The sequence below is a fragment of the Fundulus heteroclitus genome, chromosome 5, assembly GCF_011125445.2.
Source record: "Fundulus heteroclitus isolate FHET01 chromosome 5, MU-UCD_Fhet_4.1, whole genome shotgun sequence".
Taxonomy (NCBI): Eukaryota; Metazoa; Chordata; class Actinopteri; order Cyprinodontiformes; family Fundulidae; genus Fundulus; species Fundulus heteroclitus.
In genome coordinates, this window is record NC_046365.1 from 3,096,515 (window position 1) to 3,121,252 (window position 24,738).

Consider the following 24,738-nt stretch of genomic DNA (forward strand, 5'->3'; position numbering starts at 1 on the left):
TGTTACCGCCAGTGCATAGCTTGCTCAACAGTAGCAGAAGGTGGATGTAAGAGCATTTGCTGCACCATGACTTGTAGACTTTGAATTTAAACTATATACTAAGAAGGGCAGCAAATGAACCACCATTCTTCCAAAAACATAATCAAGGACAGACTGACATTCTGAAGGAAGCATTCTGACATATTCAAGAAAATACAAAGGAGTGGACCTTCAATTCTGACCCAGAACTCTGTCTTGAATAAAGAGTGGGATCCAAATGTCCTGTAACAGCAACTTTGTTCAACAATCTGGGTAAATTTTGGGGATAAATTTTCCTGCATGAGGGAGCACCAAGTCACAAATCACAGTGTTAGAATTTTAATTTAAGTTCTCAAAATGCTGGTAGAGAAACAGAAACAAACCATCTTTGATCGCCTCCAAACCCCAAGAATACCAGAGTGGGTCTCCAACACTTAGAAGTTGACAACCAGCATGTCAGAGTGACTTGCAGAATAATTCTTTCATGGGTTCATCAACTCTGTGTATATGTACTCTTCACATACATTTGACAAGCAGTATTTCTTAATAAATGCCATTGGAACTTAAGGCATATAGGTCTATAGTTGTGAGTGTGATTGAAAAACAGGTCAAACCTTTGGACTACACACATTGTTTTCATATTTCTTAACTGGTGATTTAACAGTTTCATTGTTTATTACAGTAGACACAGGTGTTTGTTTTCAGGATAGAAAGGCTTTAAGAGATCCTTTTTAAATAGCTGCAGTCCAATATCAGGCCTGCTATAAGGAACACACACACACACGCCTTGATTCACAGTTCCCTGGTCTTCTTGTTGCTGTTTGTTCACTAATCTTCTTTAACATATCTCTGAGGTTTTTGAAAAGCAGCTTGGTTTATAAATTTCCACATAGGTGAAGTGTGTTTACCAATTAGCTGATCTCTGATCATCATCCCACAGATTTCAATGGATTCTGTTTTGTAGCATCAGAGTAAAGAGGACTGAAAAATATTTTTTGTGATGCACCTTTGAAAACAAATTTTTTTTTTAACATCAGAAATTATTTTTGGTCTATTAGATAAAATCCATATATAAAATCCCCATATGTTTGTGGTTGTGACAAAAAGCAAATATACAAACAAAAAAGCAACAACAACAAAGTCTGGGAGGTAGGAATATTTTTGGAAGGCCCTTATTTCAGAATTCCAGCACAGTTGTGTAGAATAATTGTGGGGACAACTACTGTATATGGAATGAGTAATCTTTTTTAAAATGAAGAAGAAAAAGAAGAAGATGACAAAAGCTAAAAATGGGTACTAATGACATTTTGTGGCCATCCTCTGCATTGTAGGGTGGTACACGGTTGACCTTGAATGCCAACTTGACAATGCTAAACAAAGCATGGGTTAAAGAAATGCTAGGAAAGAAATAGAACACTAGACCATCAAGTGTGGCCCTTTTCAGAGTGAGATTATACTGCTGCAATAAAAGATTTGTTCATCTAAAGGCTTTACACATGTATGCCAATAAGTGTGGTGGGCCCTCTATATGCAGTCTCCACACTAAAATACCACGACTGGTGGGGAATTATCAAGACGTAAATGAGAAATCAGTTTCTCTCAATACAACACAATTCATAGATCCACTCTAAATTAGTTTCAATCATTATTTAAATGCAGTAATAGTTTTTAAAAAAAATGCATATTGTTTAATCTGTTGTTTAACTAACAAAACAATACAAAGTGGGTCATATATAATTGGTTAGCCTTTATAAATTCAAAACTTATCACCATTTTTAATATTTTTCATTCTTTCAAAACATAACTAACAGAACATTGCTGTGAGCAGCACTGAATTGCTGTGGAATCTCTGATTTAAATCTTGTTATTGACTGATGGTCTGGTGGCTGACTTACCAGCATTCTCAGGAGAGATTTCCGGGTTGTAGTATCCCTCCTTACAACGGCAGCAGTACTGACCAAGTCGAAAGCCCCGGCCTGGAACTGGCACGCACTAAAAAAGAGACGGTGTGTTTACTCTTTATATTTATTTATTTGAAATGTGAGTTGGTGGTATATTCACTTTAGGAAAAAAGAAAAGGTCTTTAAATGTCTGTCTTGAGATAGGGCTGATCTGATCCAGAATAGGTAGTGGACCTGATAATGCACATCTGTTCATCAAATCCAGATGCCATGGTCCTGTGTTGCTACATGTCATATTCTGTTTGATTGTACACTTCAATAATACAATGCACACTGTAATTTCATAGCTGATATTTAAATAAGTGTTTTGAATGCAGGTGAAACCATATCTTTATTTACAAGTCATGATCCGCAGGTGTTTTTGTTTTGTTTTTCATATGTGTTTGTGTTTTCACCATTTCCCTGTTCATTTATTTGCTATATGATCATGTATTTAGTTCATTCCTTTGTGTTAATTAGTGTCAGAAAAATCTTACCATATTAGTTCATTCCTTTAGGTTTAGTGTCTTTCCTATTTGTGGTGACCCGATTTACTCTCCTACATTTAATGTATTTCTCTCATTCTCTGATGTCCTGTTCTCCCTAAAATACTCCTGTACATTTTTCATCATTATTATTAGAAAGCCTGTGGAAATTCTCAGTTATCCGGGTCATCACAACAGCAAACAGGCTTAAATTGGGGGCAACCCGACTTTTTCTGAGTTTTTTCTGAAAACGTTCTGACGCCTAATCAGGAGTCTTGTGGCTCACACTTGAGCAACCTGCAGTTGGAGCGCTGCTGTAATTAAGGACATAGAGGGCCTAAGCACATTCTAATTTCAATGCAAATCAATGCCCCACCCATAACTAGCTGTGTTTCCATCCAATTCTCATGTGAATTGTGAGCGAATTTTTAAAATATAAAAAAAAGAAAAAAAGAAAGAGACGCACAGCGTAATATCGTCAGCCAGAAAGAGCTTCAGGAGCCACATCTCTGTCAGGAGACTTTGCATTTGTTTATAACCTTGATCCTCCGTTTAGTACTTTGTATTTTAGTGAATTCTAATGTTTTATATGTTTTTGGTTATTTGCAATGAAATATGTTGGGTCTGGAAATGTTAGCAGCCTATTAGGATACTTTGAAACCTGTTGGGAAATACACAGAGGGTGTTGTTATATTGAGCAATGCTAATTGCTATTAAGAGTTGTTAAAAAAAGTGAGCATCGTCATAATGTGTCATCATCAAAAGATTTTTGTTTCACTAAGATACACAATGCGCATCTCAGTGAGCTATTTGGGGTTACCTTTATCGGTCTCTCTTGTACACCAAAATCACTAAAAGCTTAAGAAACAGTGCTCTGGATTGGAAAATATTGGAATTGGCAGATATTGAAATTCAGGTGTATGCATCAGATCAGAACCCCAGAATCCTGGATCAGATAATCTTTTTATCTTTCCTTCCATTTGAACAAAAGTTTTGCTTTTCAATAAGAGGGGGTTTCAAACAATGATTGAAAACAGATTATTAAGCTTTTCACCTATTATCTTGAGCTTTAGTTGGTAGCTGGAAAACATTTTGTTGTGCTCTATTAACATTATTTACTTGTTTTTACTTAAGTAGTCAGCAAGCTTTAATCAAATGCAACCAGACTTTCGCTCAGTTCATCCTGAAAACGTTTAGACACCTACAGAACAAATTTACCAGGGGGGCAGTGTTTTTTAGATGGAGGCACAGTGCAAATGGATGAAACAAAATGGGTCAGTATTTCATTATTTAATATATTAACTGAGACAAAGAGCCACTCTGGAACTACAGGTTGCAAACCCCTAATCTAGCAGAAGAAAACTGGGATTCTATCTAAATATTGCTGAAGTTAAAAATGCAACACCTTAATTTTTAAATCATTGTTGAAGTAAAACTGTAAATGTCAAAATTTAATTGGTCCAAGAGCCTAATTGGTTACGGTTTCTGTGCCAATGTATATCATAAGAAACTGACTTGGTATTGCCTTCAGTACATAGGCTGTAACAGGAGCCAAGATCAGACCCTGGCTTTTAGACACTTAGAAAAAATAATTGTTTCTCTTCAAACATATATGTTTGATTAATTGTCAATTTCATTTACAGATTTGTCAGGAGAAAAAAATACAGTAGGTTCCAGACAGCCAGTGTCATTCTTTTTATAATTTTTCTAATAATTTGATCATCTCTAGTTTAAATTTTAAATGCTTAGATTGGTCAAGCATGAAATGGATAATTCAATATTGACCAGAGGCTCCAAAAACACAATATGAGATTCATGAAACCTTTATTTTATGTTTCCCAAACACCTAAGGAGCATTTCAGTACTTTTGTGGCATCAGCATTAGATGGACATAAATAACGGTATCATATGGTTAATCTTCTGCGAAGATTAACCATTGCTCCGAGCAAAGGGGCTCAGATGCTATGTGGAGGTTGACACTTTCCTTCTGGAGAGGTAGATTCAATGTTTGCTAATGCTAACCAAAGGACCTGGCAACCGGCTGGCCAACAGAACGACTTAAGGTTGGAACAAAAGTGGGTCACTGTGAGTGCGCCACCTACTGGCCGGGAAGAGTAAAACCTGTAGCTATCCCCTTTAATAAACAATACAGTCAAATTCAGTGTATTGTTCAAACAGGAAAAAAGACACATGTCTAAGGAAGTCCCGCTGATTGCATCAAAACACTGTCTTGCAGCAATCCCTCTTCCTGGATGAGCATGAAGCAACATTGAACAGTCGATTGCAATGAGTCATTAAGTTTTGCAGCAACCTATCATATTGACTATGGATGTAGCACCAGCCGGAAGGAAAACTCCCATTTAACAAGAAGAAACCACCAGCGAAACGTGGATCAGTACCAGCAAAAAAAATAAATAAATAAATAAATAAATAAATAAATAAATAAATAAATAAAAAAAATAACGGTATCATATGGACCTCGCACACCACATGAACAATTCTACACTTCTTTAGAACACATTCTTGGTTTTATTTGAGAAACCTTTATAATATCATGTCTCATGAGCCATGAATATTGCTGCAACACTAGTCCAGGGACAGGTTTCATACCTAACTACTACAGCCCTGCCTAAACCTCAAGGAAATGTAAGCTGGAACTAAACAAGAGGTTCCTTACAAACCATGAAGTTATTTAGCATCAACTTTATGTTGCCAGTATCAGCTGTCCCTGGTGGCTCATCTTTCATAGAACAGAATCAAGATTTTAGGGAAATGACCACATAAAAACTTTTGGAACATATTAATTAGCCTGAAAACCTTCAAACATTAAAAAATCGCCCATGTTCTTGTCAAAGACAGTGCAGAAAAGCAGGATGAAAGCAACAGACTGTGGGCTTCTTGAAAAGGTTTTCTTGAATGTAACTGGGAAGCAACTCTGTTGGGAAATACAGAGGGTGTGATATAAAATGACAAGCATGTAGCTTAGCCTGCATTTTCTTGAACGGTTGGCTGGATTAAAGAAAGTAGAGGTGCAGAATATACTGCAACTTTAACGTTATATCATGTATTAATATCTCTCCAAAACATTTTAAACAAAGCAAAGCAAAGCAAAGTAAAACAACAACAAAACAGGTGCCTTGCTAGTAAAATCATGAGGAGATGCAACTGGAACACATTTATTCTGATCAGTGAAGCTAACAGCAGCTGACTGGATGGAGGTTAAACTCAGGGTCACGTTACGTTAGTATCATTTTACTTCTCTCCTATGCTAGCGTCAATTTAACCAGTCAGGACACAGACACTAACACACACCCATACATACACACTTGCTTAGATGCTGTGTGTGTTAATCTAAGCTAAAAGCTAAATGGACACATAATGCCTCCACTGAGAGAATTATCGTTTTTAGAGAAATCCTGTTCTCCGGCCTAGACACACATACACACATACATACAAACAAACACACACTGACTGCACAAATATTCAAACTCACAAGCTCTTTATTAAATGCTCAAAGACCTAATGGCACTAGTTGAACATTAATGTAGCTTGGATTATAAGCATCAGTCTTCTTAACTCTCTTCATGGCTATGTCCAAATTCAGATCTATTACTCTGGAATGTTTATGTAGAAATAACCAAAGCTTTACGACTTCATGTCTGTCTCAAAAGCCATTTCATTGTTTACAAGAGTTTTTCAGTAGTAGCATAAGCTTTGACCCCAATGGCCTTTGGCTTCATTATGCTGTATATATTGTTAAAACTAGATATATTACATACATGATTAAAAGAGATACATATCTAGTTCTCCCTCACTGCCTGACATTAAATCAGACTAAACCTCTCCTGTTATAGTTCAACTACTTTCACCGAAATTATTTCTATTTGCTAAATTTCACTATAATAAGACGTAATAGACATAAGAAGTTTTTTTTCTGCGCTTACATCAAAGTCAAATGTTTACGTACACTGAGATTACTATGCCTTTAAAAGGGACATAGTACGCTTTTCAATCCTTCCTTTTCACATTAAAATCCTTTAGTTGTGGTCTATATAAAGTGGAACTGCAATGCTTTGGTCTGAATTCCCCGTTAATTTACCCCCAAATTCCCCCCTTTTACCCCTGTTCTAAGGTCTGTCTGAAAGCAACTCGTTTTGCCGCTGACTTTATAAATCTAAAGGAGGTACTTCAATGTCACAGAGTGTTCCACTCCACACCGTCCGGTCATTTTTGTAGTGTGATGGGGATGGTGTAATGTACAACCGAACACTGACTTATCCACTTGTAGCTTGACTACAAGATCAATCCGAGAAATCAAATTGAACGATTTGCAGAATTGGTGAAGCTGGAAGTCTATTAACCTAGTTTAGCAGCTCCACATCAAACACAGTGTTGGTATAGCTCAAAAAACGTGATAGAAAACAGGAAAGACTGAATGGCTTTTTTTTGTTTGTTTGTTTAAAGAGCGGATTTTGCATGATATGTCTCCTTTAAACAACCTGGTATAGCCCATAATGTCATGGCTTAACCAGCCTCTGTTAAAACATCTGGGGTTATATTTTAAGGCAACACCTTAAACTCAGCTTCCCTGTGTGACATCATAGAAAAATAAAAACAAATCAGCCAAGATATCAGGAGGATAACTCGAGATCTACACAAGTCTTATTATATCTTGGCTGCAATTTAAAGTCGCCTGAAAATATTAAAACAAACATCAAGCATCCATTTAAACAATTATTTGCAAGTATAAACAACACGAAAATGTCCAAGCATCACATCATTCTGCTGAATGATGTGATGCTTGGGTTACTGGTTACTGGAACCCAGAACCAGGTTACTGGTTCTGGGTTCCAGACATGAACATGTAAGAGAAAGTCTCTATGCACAGTGAAACAAGACCTGTATCAACACTGGCTGAAGAACCAATTTCTCCTAAAGAAACATATTTTGCAAAGATTAATATGACACTAGCTCTGCTGCTCAAATAAAAATCTTAACCTGCTTGCACGGGTGTGGTTAATCTTTTTGGCAGTAAGTGGGCGGATCCATCATATCCCTACACATGATTGGTTACAGTTCATGTCCTCTATGATCGGCTGTCCTTAGATTGTGATTGGGATGAAGTGAAAATACCCCTGGTACAGAAAAATGTTCCCTGTCAGTTTGAAGCTACATCTGACTTTGGCTTAATAAGAATGCTGCATGCCTTGTGATAGACTGCCAACCTGTCCAGGGTGAACCCCGCCTCTCGCCCATTGACAGCTGGAGATAGGCATCAGCAACCCTCGCGGCCCCACAAGGAATAGATGTGGTAGAATATGGATGAATGAAGACTGCTGCATTAATGTTTATTTTGCATTTTACAATTCTGGGTTGGGTAGCGTAATCAACATCAAAGCATCATATTCAAGAAGATCATATTTGAAGTATCACTGTCCTTTGAGAACCACGGATATCTACAAAACCAGGTTTTCCACTTAGTGATTACAGCTAGTATTTACACTGTGAGCTAGGTCTTCTAAATCAAAGTGTCTGACCTCACAAATGCACTTCTGGAAGAATGGTTATATATCTTCCTATAAAGACACTCTGAAACATTGTATAAAGCTTTTCTAGACAAGCTGATGATCTTGTAGCTGAAAAAAAAAAACAATGGACTTCATAATGCTCAAAGTTCATGAAGATTATGCACACTTATTTCATATTGGTCATCTACCACACTGCCGTTATAACGCTAGAAACTACATGGCAATCAAAAAACTTTCACAAATGCTAGTCAGCTTTCTGCTCAGTTGGACCCATGTCATTCCGCTGCTTTGTTCATGGCTTTACCTTATTGTCGACGGCAGATCATTCTGGGTTTGAACTACCAGGGTGCCGGTCTGCTATAAGTCCCCAAGATACTTTCTCTTGGAAAATGTTTCTCCTGACTTCCTTCAGACTGATTACATTTAAATGTAATTCTTGATTACAATAATCATTAGCTGTCATTATTTTTTTTCTAAACAATAGTTGGTTGTATTGTCGGTTATAGTGTTGATTCTAAATAAATCCTAGCTTCCGAAAAAATTCAAATATTTACTAATTATTTTTTTCAAGAAATATAGATTATTCCTTGAAAGGTAAATAATTCATCCTTCAGACTGATTTTCATAGATGATGAGACTGAATGGTTTGGGAATGTTAAATATGCTGTCATGAGTCCCAGAAAATGTTGTGCTTTGGACAGATTCTTTATGTTCCTGGGCTTTCTTAGTTTTTTCATCCTTTAGTGTGTGCTCATTCTTTATCTAGAGATTTAGTTAGTTAATTCTGTTAGTTCTTGTATCTTCTTTCTGTTAGATTTCTGCGTTTCACCCTGTCTGCCCTGTCTATCATTTCTCCCTCAGCTCTCTACCTTCATTGCTCTCACCCGTGTCCCTTACTCACCTGATTAACTCCGCCTGCTCCTCATGCTTTCTCTCGCCCTCTCCTCCCAATATTTAAGCAGATTGATATCATGTTCACATCGCCTGGTTCCTCCTGTTTTGCTACCTCTGTTTTGTTTCCCTGCATGTGCTCTGTGTCCTGCCTTCTCTGTGCTCAGTTTCCTTCATTTTTGGATCTTCATTAAATATATATTTTTTTGTCCATCGACGCTCTGCATTTGGGTTCTCCTTCTACAACCCTCTGACTTATACTGTTATTAAATGCAACTTGGTATTGCTGCAGTGGTGTGCATGGATCTCTTGCGCCGAATAAGTGGTAAAATTCAATCACAATGATTAACATAGGCTTAACTGCTGGAGTTGTGAGACCATAAATAAAAGAATGTGGTTGAAATGATGAAAATCTCTGAGTTATCACAGTAAAGGAGGGGAGGGGGTTAGTGGGCAGGGGTGTCATGTAAGAAAAGAGAACTTATAGGCACAATAAATGCCATGATATGTTTCACATTAAATTCTGTTGAAATAAAAGTTGTAAATGTAACATTGTAATTTGTCATAACTGAACATCATAACATCTTAGCATAGATATTAAACAGGCCATCAATGACTGGCTTAACAGGGTGGGTTGATTCTCAATTAACTGGAGGATAAAAACATAAAAGGATTGTCTTGTTGTGATAAACTCTCCCGGTCTTCACTTTGTTTACCTCCATGCTGGTGCGATTGCACTGGTGAGTGTCGGCAAACCAGCTGTCACCTGTTGCACACTGATCCAGGTCGATGTCCTGAATGTTGACATCCACACGTACAACACCTCTAAAACACCAGACATGGACAATGATATGAGCATGGGTTCGTCACATTTCTGATTAAAGATAAAAAGCGCTGCTTCAAAACTGTCAATTCTTTACACTTTTTTTTTAAATCTTTAAGAGGATCCTTTTTTTTTAAATTAAAATTTTATTCAAATGTGTTAATCCAATCATGCCCATTAAGCTTTTCTCCACACAGTAAAGTCTAAGCCCCCAAGAAACAACCTGAAAAGAAGAAATACAAATATTGCATCTTGGTGTTCTCTATTTTCATGATGTAAAAAAAAAATCTAGACTGTAATAGATCATTTCAGAATGTTTCCCGTCTTGAGTGACATTTATCCAATTCAGTTTGAAATATAGACAAATCTGGGAGAAATGTTAAAGAGGACTGCAATAAGCTGGTTGCATAAGAATACACACCCTGAAGCTAAGACTTTGCTGAAGAACTTTTTGAGTCAACTGCTGCCTTTAGTCTTCTTTAGTAAGTCTATTAGTATCACACATCTCATCTTGGTAATATTTACCAACTCTCACTCACTCAGATTGTGAGGTTGTGATCTCATGTCCACAGCCCTGTTCAGGTGAGCCGACAGAATTTCAATGAGATTTTGTTTTAGATTCTGTCTAGAACATTAAGTTTCAGCTCATGAAGTCCTTCTTTTATTGACTTGTATTTATGCTTGAACTCACTTTGATGCTGATGTTTCCCTCTTTATCTTTCTAGCAGACACCAGAGGGTTTTATGAAGACCAAGGAGCTTTCCAAACAAGCCAGGGACAAAGGTGCTGAGAAGGACAAATCAGGGTGGGTTTATAAAAAATATCCAATATATTTGACGTTCCCTGGAGCACCATCACATCCATCATTGTCAAATGGAAAGCACCTGGTCCCAAAAGACAGCTGCCCACCAGAACTCACAGACCAGGCCAGGAGGGCATTAATAAAAGAGGCAGCACAGCAACTCACAGCAGAGACTGGAGGATCTGTCCATAGAAGCACATAAGTCCATTAAGCATTTTTGTCTAAGTCAAAGTCAGACCTTAAAGCAATTGAGAATCTGTGACTAGACTTGAAGATCGGCGGTCACAAGTGTAAACCATCCAATATAAAAGAGCTAGAGCAGTTTAGCCACGACGAAAGGGCAGAAATGCAGAGGTAAGATGTGATGAGCTCATATGGTGGGGGTGGACAGTTATGCACACAGAAGCTTTCCGCTATTAAAAAAATCTTCAAATTTGAATGCATGTTCTGCAAATATCTATCTATCTATCTATCTATCTATCTATCTATCTATCTATCTATCTATCTATCTATCTATCTATCTATCTATCTATCTATCTATCTATCTATCTATCTATCTATCTAGATATTGATATAGATATAGATATAGTTGATCCAGAATGCTGCTGCACGCGTCCTCACTAAGACTAAGAAAGTAGAGCACATCATCCCAGTTCTAAAGTCCTTACACTGGCTCCCTGTGTCTCAGAGAATAGACTTTAGAATAGACGTGTTATCAGTGTATCAACCCTCCAGACCACTCAGGTCTTCTGGATCACGTCTACTCTGCATACCCAGACCCAGAACCAAACAGAGAAGCAGCATTTAGTCTTTATGCTCGACTTCTCTGGAACAAACTCCCAGAGGACTGTAAAAGTGCAGAAACCCTGACTTCTTGTTTCCTTTAAATGTTGCCTGCAGCTAGTATTCCACTGCAATGTGCTGTCATTTGTAATGTTTTCTTGTCTTATGATCTGTTCATGTACAGCACTTTTAATTGTCTTGTTACTGAAATGTGCTTTACAAATAAATATACTACTTTTGCCTTCAGAACGCTCTGCATTTTTGTGCCATTGATTTAACAAGGTGTTGGAATCACTCCTCAGTTGGTCCGTACTGCAGGATAGCATCACACAGTGGCTACAGATTTGTCAGCTGCACATCCATGATGGTAATCTCCCCTTACACCACACCACAAAGGTGCTCTATTTGATTGAGCTCTTGTGACTGTGAAGGCTTTTTTTTTCTGACCATTTTTTCAGGTCATTCTCTGTAAACCATGCTACGGTCAAAGTGGCTTAAATGCACTTTCTTCTTTATTGTGATATCCACTTCTAACCTCAGCAAGTTATCCTCACCCTAAGAATGTGCCTAAATCCATGGGGTTACTCCCATTTAATGGGTTTATTCACTGTTTGTTTTAACAAGATATGGAACAGGTGTATCTTATAAAGTAGCCATTTCACATGAGGAAACATTTTTGGAAATGATTTATCATAGTCTAATTTTTTACATCACAAAACACCTGCCATTTCACTAGGGGTGTGGATGCCATTGAGATTGACTTTATTTAGAATGCATCATATTGAGAGTGAGCCGGTACTGACCTGAACTCTGGTGTCAAGTCTGGCTTGAGGCCATAGAAGGAGGTAGACAGGGTGAGCACCCACCCAGGTTCAAAGTATCCATCCTTACAGTCCAGAAATGGAGCATTGGCATAGTGTACCCCAGTACGATTGGTCACATAGCTGTCACCCTGTCCCCACTTTGGTGTATCTAAGGTGCTGAGGTCATTGAGGAGAACCCGCTTGGACAGGGCTGCTGTTGGCTGGCCTGACTCTGGAAATTTCAGTCTTCTAAACCAGCTTTCATCAGGGGCAGGAGCTGGGGGGTGGAGGCTGTCCCAGGCTTTGGATAAGTCCTGTAGGAAGATGGCCTGTTGTTTGCCTGTTGGGTTGCGGGTTGCACAAAGAACCAGCTGTGGCACTGGGGCAGTGGGGTCAGCATCAAAGGTCAGCAGAGCCCGCTGAATAAGCAAGTCTGACTCCAAAAGGGAGCGGACAAGGGCATGGTACCACTCCATATCTTCATCCACTGTACTCTCCCGAAGGTCACTGGCCTGGAACACCATGTTGAGAAAGTTGGCAGTATTAGCCAGTGCATCCAGAGCTGGTTGGAGGGGGACATTGAAGTTTCTTGGCAGAGATCCCGTCTGCCCCTTGGTGCTATAAGCTCGTGAGCAACGAGCCATATTCATAGTGGAGGGGTCTCCAGTGTACAGAAAGGTCTCTGCTGGTGACCAGTCATCTTCAGCCTCTGTGGGAGTCTCTGAAGGTATCTCACCAAACTCAGGAAGCTCGGTGGGGAATGCTTCAGAGCTTCCTGTAGCGTTCGTTAAAAAATCTGTGCTATTGGCCATCTCCCTGGATGACACGGTTGGGAATTCTGGAGTCACCTGTGATCTTATCAGGGGTGTGAGCAAAAGAAGAAGCCAGATATTCATTCTGACTCACTCTATGAGGAGAAAAGGACCAAATAAGGTGTCAACAACTAGCAACCTGTGATCTTTTTAAAATATCTTTAAGTAAAGGGAGTTGGACTTGTGGCTGAGGATTCATGCTCACTTCATGGGTGTCTTGAAGGCTGCAGAATCTGAAACACCCTTGTTACCACTCACTGCAAACAACTCCATGTGTGTGAAGGTCCCACACACCTGTACCAGGTTTCACTCATCCCCTCTGGAAAGGATTTGTAAGCCAGCAGTACTCGGTAGTTGTGACGGCAGAAATAGGTGCCCGATTAGGGGAGGAACAGCCCAATTTCTTCATAGTCTTCCTGGTATCTCCAGCCTCTGGTTTTTGATTCATAGTTGCTGAAAAAACACAAATGCTGTCCGTTCAGAAAGGAGAACAACAAAAACGGAGATGGCTCATAGGCAGGGAGTGGCTCCTGTGTCGGTAAGAGGCTTGGCAAACATGAAAGCCACATGTCAATCTAAAAGATGAAAAGAGAGAGCAGATTCCCTTTAATTTTCCCGTCTCCTCTCTTCTTCTTCCGTCTCCCGCTCAACTGATGCTCTAAAACGCTTCCAGCTCAACTGGCAAAAACTTGAAATGCTCATTCAACCCCTCCCCAACTTCCCCCACTCTCATATCTCCCTCCTCCTCTCCTCTCACTCACCCCTCCTCCATATTGACGGGACTGCTTACCAGTGCTGAAAGGTGATGAGAGTGGCCCATCTGCTGTGTGTGCGCGGCTTCAGAGAGGAGAGGATGATTCGGTTGGTCAGAGATGAGTGTCGGGCTAAGCTGTGCTGCATTTGGGTATCCATCAAGAATCACCCTGCTGGATAGATGGATGGATGGATGGATTAACCCCTCCTACAGGAGAGTGGATGGGGATGAGGATAGGCTTTTACTGCTTTGTGTTCTCTCTCAGACACATGTGGGCTAAAGCAGATAAAATGTGGAGTGTTTAGAAATTTTATGAATGCAATGGTAGAAAGAAAACAGGAGCATTTAAATGTTAGTCTCTTCCAGTTTGTGTGTTCATCTAAAGGTGTGCACAACAGTACACGTGCATTTGTCCAGGTGTGACAGAAAGGATAGGGATTAAATAGAGACAGATTAGAAGGCAGAAAGACCTTTATGTTTGTGACGATGGCACCCAGCTTCTGAGAATAAGAGTACAAATAACTATGTGTGGTTTGTTTCTTAGGAGTAAAATATAAGACTGTTATATGCACACAATCAGACGCACCATGGTTGGTTTGCACTAGGACCCAAATGCAGACGGAACAAGAGTTGGAGATATAGTCTCCAAGCAAACATATTTAACAATAAAAACCTACAGCTTGGCAAGAGAAGCTATGGAGATGGAAGAATCCAGCAGGGAACAGTAAGAAGTCAAGAGCTTAAATACTGAGGAAGATGTCAAAGAAACCTGACGAGCTAGTCAGAGGAAAGGAGGGGCAGCTGAGGCTGAGGGAAAGGCAGTGAAGCTGAGAGAAGGAGACTAATTCATTGAGTGCAGCAGAACACCTGACATAAACCTTTGATGAATTAGATGTTCATCAATTTATTAAGTACATTAAGTGCTAATGCCCTAGTCATCAAACTTTTTAGTTTGTGGTTTAAGCATTGTACCTTGTTGTTAGATGCTGGATTGTATGTCTTTGCTCCTTAGTAAAAATTATTAGCTTTATTAAAAATGAATGATTCCTGATTATTATTCATGTTTGTTGATTTTTTTTAAATTATTTAATTTAATTGTAAGTTTTAGTGTCAATTTTGAATAAATATCAAATGCTGAGACAAAGACAGGTATCTCATAACTCATAACTCTTTGCATGTGATGGAAATCCCAATCTGGAAACATAAAGAATTCATCGTTCAGATTGATTAAAGGTATAAGAGTGATGGATATTTAACATTTTTTTCAACTACTTGGCTTAGCTTAATACGGCTGCAAGGAATTTCAAATAAAAAATCGGGGCATAATGGATTGGACAAATTACACTGAATTTGAGGCAATTATAGATTACATTGAATACTTATTTTTAAAAGGAGTAAGCTTTTGTCATACGCATTACAATAAAGATAATTCTTCATGTTTTTTAACAGCGTAACTCAAAGTAAACACATTCAAAATAAGGTCAGGAGAAGACCCAGGCGACCACTGAGGAGCCTCACTTGTTGGCCATAGCTATAGTTAATTAATTTATCTGAATCTTTGTTTTTTTTAAATCTCTCCCAAGAAGAGTCCTGGAAGAGACACAGGGGCACAGAATCACAGATCCTCCACTGTACCTAGCAGTAGCCATGAGGTGCTTTTCCTCTTTCTCAAGCAAACCAAACAAAGGTTTTTGTCAACAGAAAGCTGAGTGTTAGTCTCGTCTGACCAAAGCACACAGTTCCACTTTAATCCCACTAGTTCAGTAAATTCCACATATCTAAATTTGTGATGGTACAACAGAAAAGGCTTTTTTCCAGCAGGTCTCCCAAACAGCTAGTTGGCTTCTAGTTGGCATTTAATTATGGTTTTAAAGACAGGCTAAATCCACATATTCTTAGCCATAACCCTATGTATCTAGGTAGTGGAACAGTCTTAATGTTTCTGTGTAAATGGAAATTATAGGGTTTGTGGGTTGAGTGATATGCTTACAAATGCACTTTTACAAAACAGATTTAAGCAGAGTTGTGTATGTGTGCACAGAATAAATGAGAACCAATGATTTATAAGCTTGCTGAAGGACTTTCAAATTTTTAGTACAATATTTAACCTATACTTAAATTAAGTGCTGTATGGTGGTATTTTTACTAGTGCTGTAACATTGCAGAAAGAAGGTCCTGGGTTTGAATCATGGACTGGGGTCTTTCTGCATGGAGTTTGTAAGTTCCCCCTTTGCATGCGTGCGTTCTCCACAATCCAACAACCAGACTGTGGTGTTGCTCTGTAATGGACTGGCAAACTTTCCAGGGCAAACCCCACCTGGCTCTTACCCAATATATTTCAATCTGAAAAACTCACACGGATAGAAAAGGCAATTAGAAGAATTTTATTGATACAATACTTTAAGACTTTGGTGGTCAGACCTGGGCAGGAAACATTCACGCTGAATTATACTTCAATATGCATAAGCAGGTGTATGAAAGTAGGGATGTTTCCCCCCAGGTCTGAAACTGGTGGTGGAGTGGAGATAAACAAAGTTTGTTCAGTCCATATGGTGAACTGTTTGAGCTAGATGTCCAACTTGATAAACACAGGTTTGCATGAACTGTCCATGATGAGCAAGCATGCAGCGACTGTGGAGAGGAAAAACTCCCCTTTGGGAAGAAACCTCTGGCAAAACCAGGCTCAACATGGCGGTCTTCTGCCGGACCATATTAAGGAGTGACTGGGAATTCCATAAGAGTCTGGGAGGAATTACACTCTGATAGGGACGAGGTTGAAGGAGGACCGTAGGAAAGCCAGGTGGAAGCTTGCTACGATGGTGGAGAAGGGGATGGAGGTGGGTTGAAGCCGGTCATCAGAGTCCAAACGAGACACGGTGCAGTCACCGCTTGCTCGCTGAGCAGAAGGCAGAGACGTGGATGTGGAGTTCTTTTAAGATGAACCCAGGATGCTGATTGGCTTTGAGGAGAACCAGTTCAAAGGTGTTAGGCTTGCGACGAAGGCAGATGAGTCTCTGATTGGATGGGAGGTAGGCAATAGAGTTTCTTCAGACTGAAATCCCGCTTAAGCTCCACTTTAATAGGAAAACTTAAATGGTCTTAAACTGGTTTCTCTCAAACAGCATTCAAGTGGATAATATATTTCCTCTCCAATAGAGTTCAGCAAGTATATTTTAATAAAAGTTGATCTAGTACTAAAGTGACATCATGCCGTCTACCTCAAGGAAGTTGTATGGGACCACATTTATTTTTTATATCCATAAATCATTTTCCATCGTTGATTAATAAGGCCAGTAAAGTCATGTGTGCTGATGATGCTACTCTCATCACCATCAATTTCTGATCTGGGTAGTACTCTACAGGAGGAGTTACATCTGGCAATAAAGTGGGTGAAATTAAACAAATTAGTGCTAAACACATCTAAAACCAAATGTATTGTATTTAATAAACGGAATGTTCTACTAGGTACCAATGATCTCCCCCTGTCCCTGGAGGGAGCGATGGTGGAGCAGGTCTCAGAGGTTAAGCTTTTGGGCATTAGATTGGATCAGATGTTATCTTGGGCAGACAAAACTAATCATATTGTTAGCACAGAAGCATTTATGGAAAATTCTAATTGCTTAGAACAGTGCTGCTAGAATTGTACTTCAATTTGCTTTTATTTCCCCCCCCCCATGGTCTTTAATGCAGTTTATGTTTCCATTCAACAAACAAACAGTGTCTTCCATACTAGACAGAGCAGAAAAAATACTAAACTTACATGAGAAAATAATATACAGCATGATATCAGAGCTGGTGAATCAGTCTTATAGTACACAAATGCTGTTTAAGTCCACAGTGGACTTTTTAATAGGGTGGAGGAAGGTCTCTCCCAATACAGTCCAAAAATGGTCAGCATACTGTGTTAAAGTGTTCTACACTGTGATGTATGACAGTAAGATATTCTAGAGTGATTAGTTAAAAAACTATTTTGCACAAACCACAGACAGAAGGAGCCTGATCACTGATCCACTGCAAAATAATATTTTTCCTAGCTGCAAACGTTGAAATATTGTACAATCATTTGTTGACTTCTGTTTTCAGACAGGCACTTGGCAGACCTAAAAATCAGGGACATGGGGTCCATTCCTATATTAATATGAAAAATTCTCTCCAATTCACTTATAATTTCAGCCCAATATATTTGCCTGCTTTATCCCCATATTCATAAAACCTTTGTTTGGTATATTTTATTTTCTTGTCTGCATCTCTGGTGAGATGCAGACACCAGCGTAAGCTTTGCATGTTTCCCATAAAACAGAGACATTGCTGGCCGATGGAGTATAGATTTAAAAAAAAAATGCTTTAAGTTCACCAGAAGAGTTGGAAGTAAATACCTCATCTTTAAGAATAATGGTAGTGAGTCTCCAGTGGCGAGACTGAGGTAACGCTGTTTTGTGATTAAAGTATATAATTACTCTTGCCTGGTCAGAAATAATTATACTGGTTAGGACGTGTGATTAAACTGAATATGAGTCAGTTCTTGGTAGAAAAAAAGAATCAATCCTGGTTTGACACTTATGTGGGGCCGATAAAAATGTACAGGTGGATGCACCTCCAAGTGTCTACAAGCCCAAACCGCTCACACAGAGCATGGAGCATGTTGGCCTGAGGAGAGGGGGTACGTCACTGTGCGGAAATTTGTCAGTAAGCGGATTTAATAGTTAAACCGCCAACAGTAACAGTGGAGTTAGAAAGGTGACTGGGTGGGCAGCTGGACTTGATTTAGTGATGTGTCTTTGTGGTGGTTCCTGAACTTTTGCCATCAGAATTGATTTCAAATTGAGACATTCATACTGACCTGCTTGGTCCTGTAATTTTACTTAACCGAGAGGTGCTGGACTAAACTATTGAATAAGTGAATTCACTGTTAAGTAAAGATACAGCTTTGGTCATTAGGGTAGCTGCATAAGGAGATCTGGTTCAGTCACCTGAATAGTTTGAATAGAATGGTTTAGGTCAGAGTTTGGGGAAATGAGTGAGGAAGAAAAGGACCTGTTCAAGAGCAGAAAAGTAACAGCAAAGCAATCGAAACAAATTCGTGTTGAACTCTGTGTTACATCACATCAGTGCTGAGCAGGTTCTTAGTTTGATTACTCCACATAAAGCTCAGATATGAGCAAACACTGCCACGTCCGTTTGGCTTACATGTAAACACACACACATCCTCAAGCCTTTCTATGGCCTAACCCTGACCCTAGCCCTAGCCCTTACCAGTACATACTTAACCCTAACCTAAGCCTAACTCACACCTTAGAACTAAACCTAACCCTAGCCTAAAGAGGTGAGGACCAAAAACATGTCCTCACTTTACATCAAATTCCTCACTTTACTAATAAAATACACACACACACACACACACACACACACACACACACACACACACACACACACACACACACACACACACACACACACACATACACACACACACAAACACTGTGGATTAATGGCCCCTCATCTACTTTCCCATCATGCACTCTGTCTTAGTGACTCACTAATTAGAGCTAAATGGACTACATCGCCATCTGCCTGTCACTCAGCATTAATGCAGGTCTGCAGCTGCTACTGTGCAGGTGCAGTACATGTCATAAAAGTAGAATATCATGAAAAGGTTCAGCATTATTTGTTACTCATTTTAGAAAGTGAGACTGATTTATCATATAGATTCATTGCACACAGTGAAATATTTCAAGTGTTTATGTCTTGTAATTTTAATGATTATGGTTTATAGATAATGTAACTCTCCGTGTCTCAGAACATTAGATTATTACACAAGATCATGCTGGAGCAACTGGTCGGGAAGTCCCACAGAGGGCATGCTCTCTGTGAAGCTGGGAGGTCTGATAACACTGACTTGTCTCTAAGCTTGTCAGATAGAAAAACAGTCTCTTTCTTTCTGAAATCCATATCATGTCAGGAAGAACAACTAAACAAGTAGCCTAGAAATACCGGATGTCTTTTGTAGTGGGTTGGAGTTCTAAATCCATTTCATCTATGCGAGAGGCAGGATGGTTTAAAAATCCTTCAGTTCCCTTCAGATCCCATCAATACAGGAGCACCATAGTTATTCCCTGTAAACATGAAGCTTAAAGGAATGTGTCCATAGCCACCAAAGATATTCTGTTGTAAAAAGACAATATACTGGAGGCGACACAGTGCATGACCTAGGAAGGAAAAATGTACTGCACTGACTCTCAACCAGCGGCCAGGATTTCAGCATAACTCTTTACATCTCTGTCTCTCCCTCTCAGAGGAGTTTGGCCAATTAACTTTATAACTGTACTGGTTTGCTCTGAGGGATGAGATGAGGCAACAGGCGTGTGTCCAGCCGTGGCATACCAAGAAATAGCTTTCTGGCCAGGCCAAATAAGAAATGGGTGCTTTAAAGTTCACTCGCATTGCCTTTTGGTGCCGATGTATGGCAGCCTCGCTTCTGTCAGTCTGCCCCAGGGCAGCTATGGCTACTAACATAGCTCACCACCGTGAAGGTGTGAATGGGTCAATGACTGACTAGAGTAAAGCACTTTGGGGTCATCAGACTTAATAAAGTGCTGTACAAGTACCATGATGTATAGCCCTGAAAGACATTCAGGGAGGGAGTGTTTAACCTAAGACATAGAAGCTGTCTAAGCAAAACTTCAGAAAACCTTAAAAATGAAAATATCAATGTAACTACGTATTTCTATTTGAAACACCAGCCCCTCTCCATGGAAGTGGGTATGAAACATGGATGGGTGGGTGTATTCTTCTTCTTTCGGCTTCAGGGGTTGCCACAGTGAGTTGTCTGTCTCCAGCTAACCCTATCTTCTTCTCTCACACCAGCTCACTTCACTCCATTCATAAATCTCTTTGGTCTTCATCCAGGCTTCCTGCCTGCACTTCCAGCCTCAACATCCTGTGACCTTCTCTGTACCTCAACACGCCACCTGTGGGGCATAACACACATGGAACATCACACCTTCAAACTCATCTTCAGACTCATTATCCTGACACGCTTTTCACCTTTAGAACATTCCTGACAAACTTGTCATTCAGGATGAATCTTACACCATTTCTCTTTCCATCTACATAATGTTAGAAAAGCTTGAACCCTGCTCCTAACCTTCTGAAGATGAAGATCTTAAAAGGGTTATTGTTTGCAGCTGAAGTTCTTGAGGCTGCAGACACTGGGGTCACTGTTTCACAGAAAATATGGTGTCCTTGCATAGTTATGTTTTTTTTTTTTATTTTTTTTATTTTATTTAAATACCTATATGGTTACTGATAATGACTGATGGTTAGGAAGATGAGGACAAAGGGAGCGCAGAGGACAAAGTGTTGGGAAAAGGCCAAATGTTGTGTGGCTTTCAGGAGAACTTTAGATGACCTGGGTGGCCAGGTGGTGCCTGCCCATGACTGGACAACTAGACCTAACGCCATCAGGGAGACAGGTAGGACAGTACGACAAGGAGACTTGGTGCTGGAATGAGGAAGCACAGGTGTGTGTTTGGAAAAAGAGATCAGCTAAGAAGAAGAGGGGCACTGTGAGGACAGAAGAAAATCACACACAGGGCATACAGTGACTTGTGTGACAAGGCTGTTGGTCCTGATGATATACCTCTGAAGGAATGGAAGTGTCTAGGAGAGACGGCAGCAGAGGTTTTGACTAGGCTGTTCGATGAGATCTAGAGAGCGAGAAGAAGCTTAAGGAATGGAGGAGAAGTGTGCTGATACAAATTAAAAAAAACAAGAGAGCTGTGCAGAGTGGTGGCAACCACAGAGGAATAGAATTAATGAGTCATCCAATGAAGTTATGGGAAACAGTAGAGAAAGCTAGACTGAGGTCAGAAGTGAGCATCTGTGAGCAGCAGTATGGTTTCAGGCTAATAAAAAGTTCTACAGATGCAGTATTTGCTTTGAGGATGCTGATTGAGAAGTACAGAGAGGGTCAGAAGGAGCTGCATTATGTTTTGTAGATCTAGAGAAAGCATATGACAGGGTGCTGAGAGATGAGCTGTATGATGAAGTCTGAGGTAGCATAGAATAGAATAGAATAGAAATACCTTTATTGTCCCACATTTTAGGTGTGACACTGACAAAAACATGTAGACAGGATACACCAGCGTTACACACTGGAATAAGTATTATCATTACAAAAATAATTTAAAGTTAAGTTCTAAAGCAGCAAAGAGTTACCTTATTAGAAAAGGGGAAAAAAGAAAATATCACACAATTATTAATTATAATATGGCATCTTAAGGTGAAACTGCATATATTACATAAAATAATGCAATATTAGAGTTAATTAGAGGAAATACAGCGGCCGATTAGCAGAAACTTTTTATAAAACTATATAATAGGCATGATTGTACAAGTCAATACCACAGAGAAGCTAAAGTGTGTGCAAATGGACATCAGTATCTAAGAGACAGTGTAAATGATTCTTGGTAAGATCAAGAATCTGTTCAAACATTAGCATGTTGTAAACACTTTTTCAGGCTGTGGAGAACAGCAGACATTATAGAGTCTAACAGCAGCCACAGCGGAAGCGCTCCTTTGAGCATCTATGATGCAGCAGTCTGTCACTGAAAGAGCTCTCCAGCTCTGCAGCAGCTCCAGGCATGAGCTGGATGACACTGTTTATCAATAATTGTCATGGTTGTCACAGTTCTTGGTTTTGGTATTTAGTGTGATACCTGATATCTTGTTTTCCTCAGTACACTTAGATCGTTTTTCTGCTTCCTTTGTTGCTCTCTCTCTCGCCCCCTGTTGTCACTAGCTCTCTCTCCTCAGTTTTCCCTCCAGCTCCTTCTCCACACCTGTGATCAGTTAGTAAATCAAGCCCTTCCATTGTTCCAGCTCCTGTCCTCCCAGTATTTAAGCTCCTCTGATTTTTCCACTTGCTGCTGGTTTCTACTGCTGTTTCCTGTCACATTGTCTGATTGCGTCTTTACTCTGGTGCATGTGCATCCCCAGAGTTTGTAAATTTTTGGGAGATTTTCATTAAACTCGCTTATAACGGCTCCCTGCCTTGGTCTCTCTGCATTTTGGGTCCTACCACAACCCTGACCACAGCATGACAATTATGTTTTATTTCTTACAGTCCTTTTGTCTCCCACCACCTGCACTGGGTCCAAGGAACATCCAGGACAGAGCTGGTCCTCCTGATTAACGTATCCAGTCGCTTGCTCTCAGCTACAGATGACCTCCTACTCCAACAAACCCCACCATAGAAGATGGCTGATGCCACCACAGAGTCAAAGAAGGTCTTCAGAAGTGCCCCCTGCACTCTACAGACCTCAGTCTCCTCAGCAGGTAGAGTCTGCTCTGACCCTTCCTGCAAAGAGCATTGGTGTTTGGATTCCAATCCAGTTTATTGTTCAGGTACTTAGAAGAGTCCACTATCCCGACATCAGACAGTTTTCTGGATATTAACCAGTATCAATCCAAAAAAGGTTAAATAAAACAACTGTACTTTTAACAGTTTTTCGGATTGATCATGACCTGGATGACTGAGAGTCTTCACCAATTCATTGACCAGTATCGTTGAGGTGGGTCTGCTCCTGCGAAGGTCATTCACCAGCTCCTTTGTTTTTCCCTACATTTAACATGTGATGGGATGGCACCACACTGCAAAGTCTATGACCTATTAGAAACACACCCCTGTGTCCTCATATACTGTAGGCGACCAGTAAGGTAATCCAGAATCCACTGTGTCGGGTCACTCCTTACAGCTTCAGATTGTCCTTCAGAAGTTGGGGTTGGATGGTCTTGAAAGCGCTGGAAAAATCAAGGCAGGATTATTTATAAAGCACTTTTCAGTAACAAGATGGTTGAAAGAACACGATCCTCACAGTGCTTCCAGGTTTCTCCAGGTGGGTCAGAGCTTGATGTAGCAGAGAGATGAAGGCATCATCCACCCAATGCCAGGCAGGCAAACTGCAGTGGATCCAAAGGAGACCTCGCCGGGGCGAAGATGGTTGTGGACCAATCTCTCAAGGGTCTTCATCAGATGTGACGTTAATGCTACCGGCTTGTAGCTTTTGTGGTCCTTTGGGTGTTTAGACTGAGGCGCTGGTACCACACAGGAGGTCTTCCACAACCTGGTAGGGTCTCAGCCCAACAGCTAGCACCACTTCATCTTTACTGCACAGTGTCTCTTTGATTATAACATGGTCAGAGCTGCACCATCTATCATTTACAATCACAACAACCTTCTCTCTTACCACTGTCCTTCATCCGGTCAGCCCCGAGCAGATGGAAGCTGTTCATGTTAACATTGCTTTGGTATCTGGAATTAGCTCTTGGATAGGAAAAGCAGGTCTCTACCTTTTTTCTCCAGCTTCGTCGGCTTCTCTCCACTCGTTTCCCGCTACTCCTTATTTGATGGGGGATTGCTAGTGGTAGCAGTGCTATTACCAAGGGCTATTAGCAAAGCTGATCCCTGGTGAAAATAATAGCCACATGTTGTCCTCCCCGGGCCCTGAAAACACACGCATAAAACAAACGTATAGAACAAAATGAGCAGCAAAATTGACACTGTTAGTTCCATGTTGGGAGTCTAAAGGCAAAAAAGAAAAGGACCCACAAATGCTACTTGAAGTACATAAAGAAGATGAAAATTTCATAAAAATATGTAGAGAGAGCTGCCGACTCCTGCGGTGCTCCTACAAAAATAGAGAGTATGTAAAAGTGGTGCAGAAAATGTATGTGAGCTGTTAGACAGTAGTGACAGTGGTGAGGTGTACAGGTGTAGCAGAGGAGTTCAAGGTGGGACTGCATCAGGGTTCGCCTCTGAACAAATGGAGGAAAATCTAGAAAGTTTACCCTGGAGAGGAGAGGAATGAAAGTTAGCCGCAGCAAGAAATAATACGTGTGTGTGGATGAGAGGGATGGAGACGTGAGGTTACATGGTCAAAGTCACCTGGAGCTTAACCCACTCAAGACTGTGGAGATGACAGTGGGCTTCTAGAGAACTTCCCCCACACTGCCTCCCTCACTATCCTCAATAACACTGTCTGCTGTGGGTCACTACCGGTTCCTAGGAATCACCTTTCCTCAGGACCTGAGATCCTCAC

General features: G+C 40.2%; 1 protein-coding gene across 1 annotated transcript in view; it reads right to left on the minus strand.

Moving 5' to 3' along the window:
* si:ch211-156l18.8 (probable G-protein coupled receptor 158) overlaps window positions 1–13,772 on the minus strand; it is a 34,115-nt gene extending 20,343 nt beyond the window's left edge. Inside the window, exons 1-3 of the mRNA XM_021320184.2 lie at window positions 12,074–13,772; window positions 9,579–9,687; window positions 1,914–2,010 (exon numbers count right to left, since the gene is read on the minus strand). Of these exons, the coding sequence (XP_021175859.2) occupies window positions 1,914–2,010; window positions 9,579–9,687; window positions 12,074–12,969 (1,102 nt within the window). The 5' untranslated portion in view covers window positions 12,970–13,772. The remainder of the gene's footprint in view (window positions 1–1,913; window positions 2,011–9,578; window positions 9,688–12,073) is intronic.
* Window positions 13,773–24,738: the final 10,966 nt, after the last annotated feature.